Below are 18,968 nucleotides of genomic sequence, written 5' to 3' on the forward strand. Positions count from 1 at the left end.
AGCTGAGTCAGAATTTGCTCCTAGCACAGATGAGGTATTACATTCCTTTGTCAGTGATTCCTTCGCTGAGAGCAACCAACCCGAGGTAGTAAACGGTAATTTTATTATTGTTTGTATATTACCTCGTCTGATTCATGCATGTCCTTTTAATGCTTTACCCCCTCCCATGTGGACATATAATTTAACTGATCTTCACCATACAAGTCATCTCAAAATCGCTAATTTGAATTTAAACCATAATGTATTGACGATCGCTCCCGCGCTCCTTTATTTTGTGGATAAGTTTAGGAGCGCTCATAGGAAATTTGTTAGACTCAAACGGTTGTTTAGTTTCTTTTCCTATTTCCGCATTCCACTTTGGTGCTACTTATGCTGTTGTGTAGCACATGCGCAGCTATTTGACAGGTTGCTGCGCGCTTTGAGCTGTTTTGATTGTGTTTAATTTGAGTGGCTCGAAGAAAAGAAGGTCGAGCTGGGACCTGACTGAAGCTAGCGCTACCCGGGAGGCAACCCGGCGATTTATTTCTGCATTTATATTTACTTTCAGTTGTAATAAATGGTTTTTATACCATAGACTATCTCAGTAAGCTTGCTTTTGTTAGTTTGCGGGCTGTTTTAATTTCATTTTGCAGGAATTCATCGTGGACCACTCGATCGAGTAAAAATCTGCTCGATCGAGTACCTTTGCTGACGAATCCACTCGATCGAGTGAAGATGCTACTCGATCGACCACCTGCAGAACTGGAACCACTCGATCGACCTAGTTACCTTTCGATCGAGCAGTTTTGAGCGCCCATGCTACTCGATCAGTTACTGTTCGACTGCTATCGAGTGTATTTGACTTGGATTAGCTTTCTGAGACGATTTTCTGGGCCTTAGCAACCTCCCATTTCATGGTCGGTTTGGGGAGGCCTCTTTATTCGCGCATCTTGTGAGTTTTTTCGCATTTACTCCCTTTCTCCTTCAGTTTGCATTTCCTTTCCATGTTTTGGTACAATGAGGGCATTGTACGGTTTGGTTTGGGGAGGTTATGCATCCATATCTGTGTCTGCATTTTGTTTTTATTGCATTTCTGTAATCACGTTTAATTTAAGCTTGCATTGTTGTTTATTTTCGTTAAAATTCAAAAAATTCAATAAAAAATTTGAAAAATTGTTAAAAATTCAAAAAATTTCACGTTTAATTTAGCATATAGGTTGAGTCGGAACGGTAGATCTCTATGATGAAATTGCACTGCAACTGTCTTTTTGCCTAAGCCTTGCATTGAACTGTTATCTTTTAGCATTGTCTTATTGCATAATCTACGAGTTAATGTTTAATTTAGCTGAACGAATAGACTTGACCTGAAATTTTGGCAACCTACTTATAATTTCTAAGATTTAGAGCCTTATAAACTGGTGTCATTTATGACCAGTTTCATGTAGGATTGTGAGTAGTTACTCCTTGCATAACATGTTCATCAATTTGCACATATATGAAATTCAATTGCTCTTTGCCTTCATACATTCGGGTTAGTGGTTGGTGTCACATGCAAGGAGGTGCTTACATTTCCCTTTTCTTTCATTTTTACCCATAAACTCCACATTAGCCAAATTTGCCTGTTGACCCTTAGCTACATCCAAATTCAGCCTGCCTTGTCAAGCTAGTTTATTGTTGTTTTGCGGTATATATTTTATTGTGCCAAGTTTGGTTCGTATTCTGTTGATTCGGAGTTGGTAATGTAAGAAGAAAAGGAGGATGATGAAAAAAGAATTGATGATGAAAAAATGACGTGAAAAATGAAAAAAAAAAAAAAAATGTGAAGAAAAAAACAAGAAACCGAGAAAAAGAAATAGAAAGAAAAAAAAAGAAGAAAAATTCGAAAAAATGGTTGACGGTTTCTGCTCCTATGCTTTATCATTATCATTTGAGGAGTATGTTTGGTTCGGTTTGGTGAGTTTTATGCCAAATGAAGGGCATTGTGCTTATTTCATAATTGAGTTGGAAATGGATGTTGTCATATGGTTTTGTTTAGGTACTAGCTTGATCACCTATACCTCCACATTCCCATAAATGTTTTGCCTTTTCTTACCCATTGCCTCACTTTACCATATTTTTGTAAGCCCTCGGCTGTGACAGGATCTCGTTTGGTTGGAATGTATGTATGGTAGTTAGAATTGTCTATCATATTAGTTGCATGCATGTTTATGTGGGTCGTAGTCTAGGTGAGCGACTATTCCTCTTCCTCCCTTTTACATATATATGTTCACCCTTTGCTTCATGAGAGAAGAGTGGCCCGTGAGAGTCCATTGTTAAAGGTCTTGCAAGGTCGACGGTTCAGCTACTTTTATAAGCATCTTATAACTCGTTTGCATTTGACTGTTTAGCTATAAGTGTTAGTTTGTCTGCATTAAATTGGCTTAAGTGGGCATTTGTAGCTAGCTCTGAGTTATTTTTCCGTTCCATTAGCATATAGTTTTGAGTTTACTCGGGGACGAGTAAAGGTTTGGTTTGGGGAGATTTGATACGTGCATTTTATATAGTCTTTTTAGCCTATTTTATGCACGTATTTCTATGCTTTTATCGTGGTTTACGCTACGAAATGCCCCGAATATGCTACTTTGGTGTATTTTGTCTTATTTGCAGGAATAAACCAGGAAGTAGCGAAATCAAGTCATTTACCGTCCATTTTGCATGCATTTGGAGGAAGAGATGATTTGGAGCGGGAAATATTGCTGTCTTGGGATGCGTGAAGGTGTTCCGGGAGCTAAAAGGACAAGTCAAAGTCAAATTAACGAGAATTGTAGCTGCTGAAGTCAAAACCCACTTGATCGAGTAGTTTTCCACTCGATCGAGTGGTTTTAGGAGAATGAATAGTCGATCGAATGGTTTCCCTAGTCGATCGACCAGTCCCTTATGTGTAATCAGTCGATCGAGTGGTTAGTTTACTCGATCGACCAGTTCTTTTTATGCATTTGCTCGATCGAGGACACTATTAGTCGATCGAGTGATTCATGTGGTCGATCGAGTGGACTATGCCACGGGTTGGGCTTTTTAGTCTAAATTCCGTCATTAGGTTTAACCTTTACTCCTAATTTCTTATAAATAGGAGTAAGGGTTGTCTTTTGTAATCATCCAAAAATCCGGGAAGGATCACGTTACTCCTTTTCCCTTTCTATATACACTGTTACTTTTCTTCATTTCCGGATCCCTTAATCTAGTAATTTCTTCTTCCTTTATTCGCTTTTAATGTTTATTTCCTCCTTTATTATTGTTCTTGCTTATTTTATTATGAGTAGCTAATTTCCCCTGGTATGTTAGGATTAGGGAAGCCGTGGTAGCAATGCTTTAATTGTATTAAATAGATTAGACCTGCGATAAGAATTGTATTAGGCAATTTAATTGTTATCCGGTCGAATGAATGCATGCAGGAGACCATAATTCTAGTTAACCCCGACCTAGATCGAAAGATTGGAAGGGAAGGCTTGCTTAATTACAATAGGGTATTGCAGTGAGGGCGAAAGTTAAGTCTGTTTTACACTCTAGGCGGTTTAAGGACCGAAAGGTGACGACCATAGCTCTTCTTATCAATAGTCTAATCGCCTTAATATTCCTGATATAATAGATCTGATAGCTGCCACGGTGGACCGACTCTTAGCATACTTCTTTCTCTTACTGTTAATTCTTTTCCCTTGCCTTAATCTCTAGTTTAGTTAAATCGATCAAACCCCTAGCATTGTGACATTAAACAGATAGATAGACAAATAGATAGTACACCGCCTCCCTGTGGAGATCGACCCTACTTGCCGCTGACTTCTGTTAGCAGTAATCTAGGTATTTTATTTTTGGTGTAGAAACGACCGCATCACTAGACCTCTAGCTCGACAAATTACGAGCACAAGTCAAGATCTATTGACTCGAACTCAAGTAACTATGCTAAAAGCGCGTCTAGACAATAGTTCAAACTCGGAATTGTGCTCGACAATTGCAAAGTAATTTGATATTTTTGTGAAAACAACTTGATGATTTTATTCCAACAAACTGGCTTAAATAGCCTAAAAGAGACAAATGAAAGGTCTCTTATAATCCTAAAATTAACTAGCTAATTTAAGTACATTAACTAGCCAATTAGTCTACTAATTACAACCATTAAGGAGTAACATAAATAAAGTTATTAACCTTTTTTTTTTTAGGAAAACACCCCGTGGGGTATTAAGCTATTAACCTTATTACCTAAAATGCAGAGGAAATAAACATAAAGCAAATGACACATTGACGTTGTCATGCGGACTCGATCAATGCTACCATACAAACACAACTAGCCATCGAACCCGAATGAGCGTCTCCTCTAATATTCATGCTAGGCGATGGGCTAACGTCATCGATGACCGCATCATCTCCTCCCCCTTTAAAAGAGAATTGCCCCTAATTCTCGTAACTTTGAACCACCAGGATCAAAAACGGAGATGAGCAAGCATGCGACTTGTACAACGAACACCCATAACAAACGCGAAGATAGAAATGAACCATCTTGGACGCCAGGCTGCAACACATTCGTCCATCTTAACTTCGAGAGCCCCTTATGCCATGGCTGCTTGTGCTTACCTCCCCTCCACCCTCCGTGCACAAACATAGACAACTTACCACGAGTTTCTTTATTAAAAAAACGATGAAAACACGACAATTCCTCCAAAGTTGCAGCATCTGTTTGTACCTGAAAATCAATCAAATAAACACCGGAGTGCAACTGGACTCTACAAGGTCTGGGTGCAATCTCGGTGGTCTTAGCAAATACTCCGAACTCATGGACAGAATCGAATGAATAACACGGTCCCTTGGCACTTGCTTCACACGATTCATCATCTTCATATTTGTCAAAAATAGGTGGGCGATCGAAATCAGTTGCGGAATCCATGTTGTTGTACTCTAATTCCTCCTTCTCCAATTCAGATTCAAACCCCTCATCCTTAACTATCATTGCGAGACTCGACCTCTTTTTATGACCAGAATGCATAGTTCGGACAGCTTGTGAAGACATGGGTTTTAGCACAATCTTCTTCCCCTTATCTCGAAATTCATACTCGTTACTCCGCCCCCGATGTACCACGTCCCTATCGAACTGCCAAGGATGACCCAAAAGAACGTGGCAAGCGTCCATTGGAATTACATCACACAATACCTCGTCACGATAGGAACCCATAGCCAACCCGACAAGCACCTGTTTTGACACCTTCAATTTATTACCGTCATCGAGCCAGTGTAATGAATAAGGTTTGGGATGAGCTGTGGTGGTTAACCCGAGCTTGGACACCATTTCGCTTGACGCCACATTAGTGCAACTACCGCCGACGATTATTACACTGCACCATTTATCCCCAACTCGGCATTTAGTGTGAAAAAATTGGTCTCGTTGTTCCGTAATTTTCGGGACTGGTTGAGTTTGTATAGTACGTAGTACCAAGGCCGTGTCATAATTCGGAGCAACGTAATCCTCTACTTCCCCTTCCTCACTGCCTCTGTCATCAAAATTAAATATGTGCCCCAACCTATCCCTTTCTTCCTCGTCTAACAACTCGTCGCGGATGGCCACAGCTTCTCTCAAGGTCACTACTCGCTTGTTGGGACACGAATTTTGGTAGTGTCCGAAACCTTGGCATTTAAAACACCTTAATCGCGACAAACTAGTTTCCTTATGGGAATCATAAGGCTTAAAAGAAGCCTTGGGTGTACTGTATGAAATAGGGGAATGTCCTGTTTTGGGGTCTGATAGGGTACTGCTACTTGATGGGTTTTGTTTTGATGATGAATCGTTTTCATGGCCACTACCCGACTTATTATAATCCCCACCCGAGTTCCCGTACTTCGACCTTCCGTGGGATTCGAGTTTTAAGCACAGCCCACACAATGTATCAAAGTCCGAATAGAGGTAGAGTTATACGACATTAGCAATATTATAATTTAAACTAAACGGATGTGCACATTAATGGACTTGGGTTTATCATCGATGGAGATGAGCGGGGCTTAGGTGTGAACGGCTGCGGTCCCCCACTGGCGGTGTGGAGTACCTGTTGCGATGGGTACTCTGGCAGGACTACACACTTTAGTGTGTAGTCAGTTATGAGGAGATTGATTTTGGAGTTGGGGGTTTGATGTGATGGTTGAGCTGTTTGGTGTTTGTCTTATTGTGATTTATGTTGTGTAGTTAGTACTGACCCCGTTGTTTGTTTTGTAAAACTGTGGTGATCCATTCGGGGATGGTGAGCAGTTGTTGAGCAGGTTTGATATGAGGCAATTGGGCTGGCTGGGATGAGTCACCACGAGCAGTTTAGAGTCTTCCGCTGTCGTACTTTAGTTATTTGATACATTTGGTTTTGAGAACTTGTAACGCATTTTTATCAGTTTCTGGTTTTGGATATGCAATCACTTTAAACCTTATTGCTATTTAAATTGTGTTTCTTTATTGTCATTTGATTATCATTGCCTCAAGAAACCGAGATGGTGACGTTCCTATACCTGAGTGGTCCTGGTAAGGCACTTGGAGTATGGGGGTGTCACAACCACTTAGGCATGGGAATGCTACCATCTCGGTTACCTGAGGCAATGATAATCAAATCGACAATAACGAAACGTACTTTAATAATAATAATAAAGTTTAAAGCGATACAACCAAAACCGAAACTAATAAAAGAAAATACAAAGGTTCTCAAAACTATCAAATACTAAACAAATAAAAGTGTTCGACACAGCGGAAGACTTCTAAAATAGCAACGTGGTGACTCTTCCCAGCTATCCCATGCGCATCGTCTCGTACCTGCTCAATAACTGTTAACTACCCCCGAATGGATCACCACAGTTTTTAAAACATTTGAACGGGGTCAGTACTAATTACATAAAAACAACAGCTGCAATAAAACCATATTATAAACAACTCAAACAGCACATCTCAATCTCCACAACTCCACTCTATCTCCACATATCTGACTACAAACCGAAATGTGTAGCCCTGCCAGAGTACCCATCGCAACAGATACTCCTCGCCGCCAGTGGGGGACCGCAGCCGTTCCCACCTAAGCCCCGCTCATCTCCATCGAGCGATAAACCCGTGTTCATTAATGTGTGCATCCCTTCTGTGGCGGGTTCCACAAAAGGCGAATCAAGGGCATGAAGCCGGCCACCCCGCAAGTGACTCCACTCAGCCAAGGACGCACCCCAAAGATCAGAGACAGTTATTCAACGATAATCACATTACACTACCAACAATCACCAAATCAGAATCTAATGCCAATACGATATACAACAACAACAACAACAACAACAACAACAACAACAATTACCAACAACACTTATGTAACCAATACTAAGTAGGGAAACCCTACCTAGAATAAGCCATCACAAGACCGTCACAAGTAGCTAATCAAAATGCTCTTCTACGAAATCTCCTCTTATAATCACATATACAATCATGCAATTACTACTAAGTCAATCAAACACCCAAAACCCCCAAATCTACCCAATTAGGGTTTAACAAAAATTGACGAAACAACATACAAACTATACAAGGATCTTACCCTCGACACGACGAACTCAACGGCGTAAAGCACACGACGATCCGACCACCTTAGCCTTTGGGATTTGTTAATAACGTGACGAATGCGAACTACGTAATTCTTTTCTCTTCTCTTGAAAGGTTTTAAGAAATAAAATGATTAAGAATAATGACGGAAGCTTTTTATATTAATCTCGCGTTATTAACAAAATCCGGCTAAAACAACCCGTAATACGCACTTACTCGATCAAGTAAGTCACTTACTTGATCGAGTGACCCTTACTCGATCGAGTGCCACACTTACTCGATCGGGTACCCATCAGACAGAACACTATTTTGTAAACAACTTACTTACTCGACAGAGTAAGCCCCACTCGATAGAGTACCCAAAGACATAGAAAACCGTAGTATTACAAAAAGAACCTACCTTAGGAGGTGGGAGAAGGGGCGAGGGGAAAAGGAACACCTCGTAGGTAAGGTTCCAAACCAAGACACTCGATAAACGATAGCGAAAGCGATGGCGAGGAGAGCCCGTCGACAAGGAGACGATTTGAAACCAACACATGCGGGAGCATCTCGCAAAAGAATGGGATGAAGAAGGGAATCCGGAGAAAACCACAATGAAAGGAATGCAAAGGAAACCATTTTGAGATCTCAACCCGGAAGGCAAAGGGACATAAGTTGGAAGAAACAAGGCGTTCATCGAGTATAGCATGAAGATTCGTCGGAGATGGGCCTAAGCACAGCCACATCTCCAGCGACCGGGAGTGAAGTAAGGGGAGTGAAATGGGTGGTAGTAGGGGTGAAACCAGAGAGTAGCAAGGGGTGTTGGCTGCTACCCCAAACCCGGAAAAAACCAGAAAAATAAGGGGAGAAGATGAAGTTTTGCAACCCCTGTCTTTATACAGTTATAAGAATAATATGGACTGTGATACTACCATCATCATGTAGTTGCTCTAGTGGTTAAGTTGACTTGTGATTTTATGGGCTTCCTCTTAAACTACTTGTAGTCAATCCCCAATAGGAGCATTTTCTCCTCTCTTTTTTCCACATCTTACTTAGAGACGTTTGCATTCTGTAATGTTGCAATTGCTTTCTTATTTTCCTAATTTTATATTGTTTTAATACCAACTTGTTCAATAATTTACATTATGAAAAAAAAAAAGGTAACTACTAAGTACTTAGTTCTATCTATTATATACAAATATATTATTTCACAAATTATTACTTGATACTCCATTCGTTTCAATCATTTATTTACGTATTTATTCTTGTGAATGATATTTTAGTCACTCACAAACAATTGGGACAAATGATATATAATTTTTTTGTTATTACAAGTTGTGTCACATTTTGTTATTATGAATTGTTCACCGTTCACATATATAAACGGTCACTAGTCACGCTAAACTCCTTGAACCTTACGGCCCAGGCGCAATAAAAAAAAACTGAGAGTAATAAGGGTGAAAACAATTCGTCTTCTCAGATTGAAAAATGTGAATATTATAAGAAGAAAATGTACATTCATTGTGTATATTCTAAGAGATCGAAGAAATGTTACAAAAATTTCGCTACCCCATATATTAAATTCCGTGTTCGCTCCTCTGTGAGAGGCAGATACGATGGTACACAGAAAAGAGTTTTTTAGATTTGGGGACTTTTTTGTTTTAGAGAGTTTTCTCTCTCCAATTTTTAGAGAGAGAAGTTTTTTATTTGCTAAGCCAATTCTTTGTAGCTAAAATAATTAATCGGTGCTAAATGAAAATTCGCAAGTATGAACCATGTCAATAGTGAGATTCTATTTACTTTGTGAAACTTTGATATTATGATACGGAAACGCTAGCGGAAACTGACGCCCCTGCTAGCCCCCTCGCTCCATCATTGATTGAGGGCACAAATTGCAATTGTACCTATATTTAGAGGTGATAAACGGGTCAATCAGAACAGTTTCGGTTCGGGTTCTTTCGGTTCGGGTTATTTCGGTTTATCTTTTTTTTCGATTTCAGTTCGGTTCAATTCAGGTTGGATTCAGTTTTCACTTTTAATCGGTTGTAGATATTTCGGGTTGGTTCAGGTTCGAGTTGGGTCAATATCGGTGCAAATAAGGTTCGAGTCAGGTCATAATCGGATCGGGTGTCAAGAGATTAGGTCTTTATTCAAAAGATTGGATATAATACGAATAATTTTTTTCAAAAAAGTAATAAATAATGTTTTTTTGCATAACTACGATATAATATTAATTCATTGACGTCAAAAGGGTGACAATCATGTACAAACAGACACCCTAAATGTGGCGCTTAGGTACATTCGGGTCATTACGGGTTTCAATGTTGAGTTTCTGTCATAGTACGGGTTGAAATCGGTTCAGGTATATATCGGTTCGGATTAAAACAATTCAGGTTGAAACAGTTCAGGTTCATTCGATCTTGGGTCTATTTCGGATATTACAAATTCGGTTCGATTTCGAATCAATTCAGGTCGATTCAGGTTTCGGGATGAAGTTCAGTTATACCTTTCGGGTGTACGGTCAGGTGTCAATTCGGGTATTTTCGATCGGTTTTTCGGGTTCGGTATAATTTTGCCAGGTCTACCTATATTCACATTTACCATTTTATGCGTTTTGCAATTTCAATAATTACGTACATTTATTTGCCTACCTATGCTTATAAGACCTCTCCCAAATAAGTCATAATAAGCTCTTGGACAATTGGAGTGTCATTAACTATTGAACAAGTCTCTAGGAGACGCTCTTACAATACCTTACTATGAGACGTATTACAAATTATAAAGGGGAAAAATGGTACCAGAAGTAATCATATAGGTGAGTCATGGTTAAAATAAAATGCTTACTTTTTTGTAAATAGACATTAAAGGCTTGGGCCATGATTAACAATATAGTGTGATTTTCGTAAATAGGCATCAAAGGCTTTACCCGGATGTGTTAGATAATGTAGTTTCATCCAACTTTATGTGAAGTTCACATAACGAATAACTAATAAACCATATTTTCTTAAAAGGTTAAAACCCAATAAAATGGTCGCAAAAACCCCATAAAAGGTACGAAAGTTATTCATCAATAACTTGATGAAAGAGATCATCTTTACCAGGTTTGTCTGAACTGTTTACTAAAATGGATGCAACTATCTTATGGCACATAATGTCCACATAATATGTCCACATTTTGGACTAAAGAAAGTAACGCTCATTCTTCTAGACAACAATTATCCAATGTTTAAGCGTGCATGGCTCTAATTTGAATCATCTTCATTTATTTCTCTATTTTCTCTCTAATACAAACATATTTTAATATACACTCTCTGCATTAAAACTTTATATTTATAAAACGATTAAATAGATTGAATCATCACATGATTTGATCCAGAACGATAATAGGAAATAGAGATCCATTTCTCTTGAGGAAATGGAGAGTTCAAACCGCAGGGCTCCTGAGGAGAACACACTTCACATCCTCCGGAATTGTCTAGTAGCTAAGAGGATTTGGATTGAGATCCATAGTGCTTACCTAAACAACCTCTCGATCTTTCCACTACCTCTGCATAAATGGATTATCTCTAACCTACGTTTGCATCCACCATTTGGCAGATTAGGAGATGGAGCAACAACCGCGAGTTCTAGTCAGATCAGGAGAGCTCGGTTATTGATTACCCACTTCTTATTCAACGATTTCAAAACAATCAATTTCAAAACAGCAAGCTGTGTACAGGGGTGAGTGCCTTTTTGGTCTCAAGGCTAAAAAAAAAAAAAAATTGTATGCCTAAACAAAAGATCTGTGTCGGATTTGGATTCCCAAATGGGCCATAAAAGATAAATCAAATCCATATTGGAATGTGTAGGAGAAAAATAGAAAATGGACAAAAATAAGCAAGGAAAGAAATAAAAAGGAGCCCAAGGGGGTGTTCTAGAGCTATTGGAATGGATTCAATACATTCTAGTGTTTGGTTGGAGGGTTTTGGAATGGAGTTAGATACCAAATGAATTCTAACTCCATTCCAACCCCTTGGAATCCCATGCCCGTGTATACACCCAAGTTCTAAATCCATTCCACCCTATTACTGTATACTCGATCCATTCCAAGATCGAAGCAAACACTTCTGAGCAAGTATGGGGTTCTAACTTCATACCTCTATGGTATCACGATCCATTCCAATCCATTCCGATACTTTGAACCAAACGACTCCTAAATACTTGCACGATTTAAGAGAAAGAAAGTCGGATAATCTAGGAACAAGTACGGAGTAGATTACTCAACAGCTTGTAGTCTCATAACTCCCAATCCCATCACACAACACACAATATACACAGAAATCCAGAGTTACTAGTTAGAGGATATCAACTACAAAGTCTTAGAAAGGTGATTGAAAAAGTCCGATCACTACATAAGATAAGACAAGCATAGTACATCTTTCCTCCTTCAGCTATTGCATGAACTGCAAGTAAAAAAAAAAATTAGTTAGAAACAGAAGCACAAATCTATGAAACAAAAACAAAAGGGTTACTCAACCAGATTATATCTTGCCCAAGTATACTGTCAGCTAAGCTAAAATTAAATCTTGTCTCCTCTGTTTCTTTGCTAATGTAGTTTTCCAGGTACTAGACTACTAGGTTGAGGAGAACTTCACAACTAGCACACAATAGCTATTAATGCTCTTGTTGTGGCTAGCCACTTTCCTAGAAATGAAGACCTCGCACAATACACTTGTAGTGGGCTAGTGGCTACATAACAGTTGCAACACAACATGACGCAACACAAACACAACATGACGCAACATATTACATCCAAGAAATGAAGTTAACTTCAAAGATACATAATTACATATATCAATCAATTATGTTACTATGTTATAGTAGCATGTTCCCTACTCTTCGAATGGAACCAATGACTCGCTATCACATGTTCACATGGTTCAAAATTATGATTGTACCCATTATTACGTGATTACGTCCACAAAAACAAAAAAACATTAAAATAACGAAAAAATGACTAAAATAACACAAATATTTCTTCATATCATAGGAAATGTGATGGGACTTATGAGACTCGCGTGTAGGCAACAAATATTTGTGTTAGGAAGTTTTAGACCCATTTGAAAAATATGAAACAGATCTTGAACTTGTAGCCTAATAAAACTACTACTATTTTAATGATGGATTCATGTTAAAGTGTAAGCATATACGGAGTACCATTCATCTTAAAAAAAATGATAATTTGTACAACTAGGTGTACTAGTTCAACTATAGGTGATAAATATTTTGGATAAACAGTCACCCTTTCATGTGTCTAGTTAAACTCTTTGGTTAAAGAGTCACCTACAATTTCAATGGTTAGATTTATCAACATTACTGCGCAATGTTTTGACCCATGATGAAAATAGTGTTAAAAACTAAATCTCCTAAATGCTGCATACATCATAATATCATATGAAGCACGAACAATTGAGCAAGTAATTCTAATTTATTCACCAAATTATGAGGTCAGACAAATTGGATCTGGAAGTAGATGGATTTATCATTGGGCTTAAATATCACCCACAAAAAACAAACAATTTAAGATTGACAAAATAATTTTGAAGATAAAAGTATGGCTCGTCTTTTCAGCAAGAAAAATTTTGAATAACAGAAACAAAGTCTGAATCCCGAATGATTTGGGGTCGACTAACACGAATCAACCTAATAAATCATCTTGGGAAGACCAATGAATAGAGTAAAATTCAGTTTTGAGCCCTCAAAAATTTGAGCCTCGATTCCTGTTATACGGGCCTAAACATAAGTTGTCGATACCTCCATGAAGGGTCATCTTTTCCACATTAACACAAGCATAACCGAAAAAGAACAAAATTGGATTTGCAGTGATGTTCCATTTGCATTACTGATACAAAAGGCACTCATCATCTGTTTAAGTGTCTTTACAATACAAGAAAGTAGTTGAATAAAACACAGAACACACCTGAGACTTCATTCAGAGATGTCCGACAGGTAATCCTCTACATCCTGTGAAAACATGCATGTCCAGTAACCGAAAAACACAGGTAATTTAAAAGAAAGAAAAGAGTTCAGGAAAGGTAACCTCAAATTTTAAGCTCCTAGAATTACTGTATATCGCTTTTTCCTGTAAGGGGAATCTCGTTCAGCAGTCGTTACAAGGAACCAATAATTCAACATAAAATATAGTATTCCAAAATAAACCAACTTCATAGTTCCTTGTTGTGTGTGTGTGTGTGCGCGCGCACGGTGGTGATTGGGGGTGGGGATAGAGGGTAATGACAGCATAAATTTTCCTCAACTACAGAAAAGGTTCCTGCACATAATCTGCATTCAGCAAACAAAAAAAAGACCAAGTACCCTTCTACCATGGTACTCCCTCTTTTCATTGAGGTTCACTACAAACGGATAAGGGGATGGGAATTTACTTCACAGAGCCTTTTTGTACACCTCATCACCTCAGGCTCAAATGGCACTACGGTGTGTTCCTAGTTGCTAGGCATGCCTTTTGAAATTAAGGAGGGCAATTTCGAATAACTTAGTAAACCTCAACGAGGGAGTGATATATATTTATTGCCCTTCTGATTTCAAGTCATTGAATGATATCAACAGACATGTACCATATACTAATATACGCGGATAATGCCGCTTACGAAAGCAATGATCGTAACCTTAGTTTAAAAAAGCGCGCCTAGGTGCAAGGCGCAGTGAGGCGCCAGCCAGATCGCATCACATCAGACACTGTGAGGCGCATGGGATACAAAAGGCGCATGAGGCATGCCCAAGGCGCAACTAGTGAGGCGCACCAAGGCGCATTAGTGTGCAATTCCGTATTTTTTTTCCAAATTCTTTTATTTTACCCTTGTTTTCTTCCCCTTATCCTTCATTTTCACTTTTAAAGTACATGTTAGCCCTCTTTAAAACAAAAAAGGGATTATTTTCACACAAAATTTGATTGTAAAATATGGATGTTCTTCTGAAAAATCAGTGTGCCTTATGTGCAAAAGGCGCTCGCCTTCGCCTCGCGCCTTGAGCCTCAGCCCCTTGGGACCCCATCGCCTCAGTGTGCTTTGCGCCTTCTCAAACTAAGATCGCAACTTCTAGAATCTTAACCAAACAGCATAAATTTTCATCAACTATAGAAGTTCCAAATAGAGTACAAAATAAGTAAAGAGGTTCATGACTACAGTGTACACATAATCTGTGCATTCAGCAAACAAATAAAATTTGGATAGAAAGGCAAACAAAAAAATACAAGACCACACAATTTGCATAAAATTTAAAACACTACATCTCCTTCCACCATGGTACTCCCTCTATTCATTGAGGTTCACTACATACAGATTAGGGGAAGGGAACTTACTTCACCGAGCCTTTGTATACCTCATTACGGTGTATTCTTAGTTGTTAGGCGCCCTTTTAAAACTATAGAGGGGAACTTTGAATAATCTAGTAAAGCTTAACAAGGGGTTATTATATATTGATTTCCCTTTTGATTTCAAGTCATTGAATGATATCTTCAGGGATGTACCATATACGTGGATGATACCGCTTAAGAAAGCGATGATTGTAACTTCTAGAATTTTAACAATATAGTCTAAGATAAGGGGGTACAACCCACTCATTTACCATATCGCCATTTCGGTTCCAAAATTGGAACAGATCACATGATATCACATGGAAAAAATTCCGCCAACACAACTCATTATATGAGCATCACATGAAGTCATCTCAAACGCACAATTAAAAAAAGTACTCCGTAACATATTTATAGAAACTACTACAGATGTGTTACTGCGTCTAAATAAAATCAATTCTATCAATGTGATACTCATTATCAAATTACTTTATATTTATAATTGGGACTATAGATTCATTCTAAAAGGAATCGAATTTACTTTTGCTAAAAAGCAATTGATTTAGTTTCATGCAAATATGAGAGAAATTTGAATGATAAAAAAGGCACTTAAGCGTGATGTTATTAGCAAGAAGTTTGGAAAAAGTTGACTGGTCAAGCTCATGATCAAATAATATAGATCCTTTTGAAAATGATACAGGAAACTAAAACAGTTTTGGAGAATTAGATTGATTGGTAGACAACTATGTCATGTTATGTTGTGCCATGGGCATCTAAAAAACTTTATCATGCATAACTTATCATGCATAACAAGTTGGTAGGTAGAAATATATTCTCAACCGAATCAAAGAGATAACAAAACCTTGTCCATATAACAAGCCCTTAGGGTTAAGGGAAGAAGGCTTACTTGAGCTGTCATGGCCCTCCATGATTTTAAAGCAACGTTGGAAACCTGATACACATTAATAGCTCAGTGTACAAGACCACAAATAAGTAAATTTAATCGGAATGAGAACTTAAAATGCTACTGACATCGCGATATCTCATATTGGCCAACTCTGGAAGCTTCCTTATGTCCTTCCTGTAAGGTTTAACACCAATAAAATTGTTTAAAGTATAGCTGTCATAAAAAAAAATTAAAAAGCCAAAAAATGGATTGAGAAAACGTACATGAATCGAATGAAAGCGCCCTTTCGGATGGAAAGCGGTTTAGCCACCTTTTCTTCAGCATTCTGAATCATTGAGCTTGACCCTACACATTAAATGACATGGTAAGGGAAAACAAACATGTTCAGGAAACACTAAGATAGGGAAAAAGAAAGGTAGGCAAGGATATAAGGAGAGCATGTGGAAAGGTATACATTCACCACATGCACACGTCTTCACAATCTTAACAGTTTTAAGCCAATTCGTAGAGTGAGAAAGAGACAACATTAGAGCTTTAATCCCAAAATGATTTAGGGTCGCCGGATATAAAATATCCTTAAGAACCGCCACGGAGTGATCGCAAATAGCAAAATGCAAAAGAAAAAAAAAAGTAAAAAGCGAATGGGAAGGGAAAAATAATATAAAACTCAACCTAAACCTGTAGATATAAAAACAAACTCAGTTCTCTTTTATAAAAACATAGATATAAATACAAATTAGTAACAATAATTTTTGAAAAAAGAAGTAAAAAGTAATGTGGAAAATCTTAAAAAGTAAACAAAGAATGATATAATGAGCTTTAAGCAAAATGTTTGACAAATATCAAAAGTAACCAAATAATATTTCAAAAGAACAAAGTAGTTTAACAAACGGGAAATACTAAAAAGGAAAAAAAAAAATCAATCATCTGCACATATAATTTCCCTACACAGTACTTTCTCCGTCACCATACGCTCCTCCATCCAAGGAATCTCGTCTCACTTTCAATCACCTCAGTTTTTGAGCCTCATAACTGATGCATTAATAGGTTATACAAAACTCAGTTACTAAATCCATATGAAGGAGTAATTGACCATGATCAAGTTGATGAACGTGTATAAGTTAAAACAAAGGATAGGAAACACAAACTAATTCTCAAGAGTAACAATGCTTAAAGTCTGTATAAAATACAATCAATGATTTCACTAGCAGCACATTCAGTTTCAGTTCAATCCAGCAATAAAAACATACCAGGTGATTGACAACGCTTAGGGCGCTCTCGGAAGATTAGGACTTCGAACTTGTGGCCAACCATTCTCCAGACCTTAGCCTGATAGAACTTAGGGCGTTTATGGGTTTGACTATGAGCCCTAAGAGTGATGTAGTACATAAAACCACCAACCATCTGACCATTTGCTTTGACGATAGCATCAAACACTAGATCCGTTTCCTGGTGAAGGACGTAAAGCCGCGGCAGTGTCAGTGTCAGAACTCAGAACGTACTAAGTGCAATTAATTAAATTAAGGGAAGAAAATAGACCTCAGTTTTATTATTATAGTCAACAGCATACTTAGCAGCCTCAATGGCTTCTTCATAGACTAGTGTTTCACTTTTGTGCATCTCTACTATCCCTCCACACAGAGCCCCTCGCACAGGTGTCACATCAAATCCCTTTATATCATTCATTCATCATAATAAATTATAAATTAATCACAAATTTTACGGAATTAAGAAGAAAAGTAAGAAAGTTGAAGCGGTAAAAGAAATAATACATCGCTCTCCCTAGCCACTTTCATGTAACGCTCGTACGCAGTATACCCATCATTTGGGGGTTTGTATGAGCTGCGGCGGCCACGGAATAGTCTCACCATTGGATCCTGTAACAAATCAACACAAATATAACAATATAATCACTCAAAAATCAAATAATTCAACAATCAGGAGATGCAATAGAGTAATTAATCAAACGGATTACTCTCGACTTTTTCCCGATTGCTAATGAATTACTTAGGGTTAGGGTTCTTGCTTATCTACTCTTTCTTTTTCCCTCTTTTTTCTTCTCTCTTTCTATATATATATACCCCCAAATACATTGTTTCATCCGTACTAATTGCGGATTCTCCAGATGTCGAAACTACGTTGGATGAATATGCGAGGGACGATCCACAAATTATTAGGAAGGACGGTCTTACGATCTTACCATATAAGACCAGACCAGACCAGACCAGACCAGACCAACCATTGTTCACAAGCCCAATTCTTAATACTTCTCCTGGTTAAAAAATCATCATCATTATTATATTATATATATAAAAGAATCTTGTAAAACTGCTGAGGTGGCACATTCTCCTTTGAGAATTAAGGTAATGCAGCCCTCACATTCAACCTCACAAAATCAGTTTTGTTTAAGCCAATCACGTTTTTACAATATGGCAACATCAGCAAAAAAAAAAAAAATCAAAGTCCAATTAAATCAAGTAAATCTAACGTTGAATTACCCTAACCCTTCGTCATTCTCTATACTACTTGAGAATGACAATGAACAATTACCTATAAACAAATTCAATTTCCAAAACAAACTCTCACCTACCAACACAGTAACCCATGCTTCCTTCATCTCCTCAAAACAATAACCCTATATTCTACCCTCTTACTCTGATTCATAATACATATCTCATCATCAATATCAACATTTCTACGCCTCCCTGTGAAGCAATTATAATATTATTACAATTTACAATGTTATTCTCCCGTCACCGTTATTCTTAACCCTAAAATTGTGCTTCCAATTTCTCCACTATCAAATCGAGCAGTCTCACCAAGTCACTATGCATTCAAACACAGTATGACGATCCTAATCTCAAGGTAAATTTCTCTCTCCCTTTCTATACTCAGATTTTTATCATCCAAACTTATTTGGATGATCATTTCAATTTTAGGGTTCTTTTTTTTGTTATTTAATGCTTTATAATTGAATTTATGCAATAGGTTGTTTAATTACATTTTTCGTGTTAGATTGTTGGAACTATGATACGACTTTAATCAAGCCATGATTTGTTCTTATTTTTTATTTCACACATACTATTTTTATTGGCTTAATCAAGCCAGAGGAGCAATGGTTGGAACATATGGAAGCCGCTAAAGCAAGCCGTCCCTATTTGTTTGGTAATTTCATGACG

At 37.9% G+C, this 18,968-nt stretch overlaps 2 protein-coding genes across 3 annotated transcripts in view; both read right to left on the reverse strand.

Annotated features, from left to right (window-relative positions):
- The window catches only part of LOC141587410 (uncharacterized), a 66,534-nt gene that overhangs the window by 21,101 nt on the left and 26,465 nt on the right, over nt 1-18,968 (reverse strand). The window lies entirely within an intron of this gene.
- LOC141585813 (uncharacterized) lies at nt 11,707-17,888 on the reverse strand. Its single transcript, XM_074406852.1, has 10 exons — nt 17,765-17,888; nt 17,562-17,666; nt 17,329-17,460; nt 17,040-17,238; nt 16,053-16,134; nt 15,915-15,963; nt 15,790-15,834; nt 13,611-13,652; nt 13,491-13,534; nt 11,707-11,973 (listed from the first exon to the last, which is right to left on the reverse strand). Exons 2-9 carry the CDS (start codon nt 17,658-17,660, stop codon nt 13,499-13,501), a joined length of 684 nt encoding a protein of 227 aa, XP_074262953.1. The 5' UTR covers nt 17,661-17,666; nt 17,765-17,888; the 3' UTR covers nt 11,707-11,973; nt 13,491-13,498.

Source organism: Silene latifolia, chromosome 6 (genome assembly GCF_048544455.1).
Source record: "Silene latifolia isolate original U9 population chromosome 6, ASM4854445v1, whole genome shotgun sequence".
NCBI classification, from domain to species: Eukaryota; Viridiplantae; Streptophyta; class Magnoliopsida; order Caryophyllales; family Caryophyllaceae; genus Silene; species Silene latifolia.

What these genes read in the sequence shown, in the direction of transcription:
- LOC141585813 (XM_074406852.1), bottom strand. Translation starts at nt 17,660, where the DNA reads ATGGTGAGACTATTCCGTGGCCGCCGCAGCTCATACAAACCCCCAAAT. An exon ending in TAAGCGTTGTCAATCACCTG is followed by an intron (nt 16,135 to 17,039) that starts GTATGTTTTTAT and finishes TTTAATGTGTAG; the next exon opens with GGTCAAGCTCAATGATTCAG. An exon ending in CTAGGAGCTTAAAATTTGAG is followed by an intron (nt 13,535 to 13,610) that starts GTTACCTTTCCT and finishes ATGTTTTCACAG; the next exon opens with GATGTAGAGGATTACCTGTC.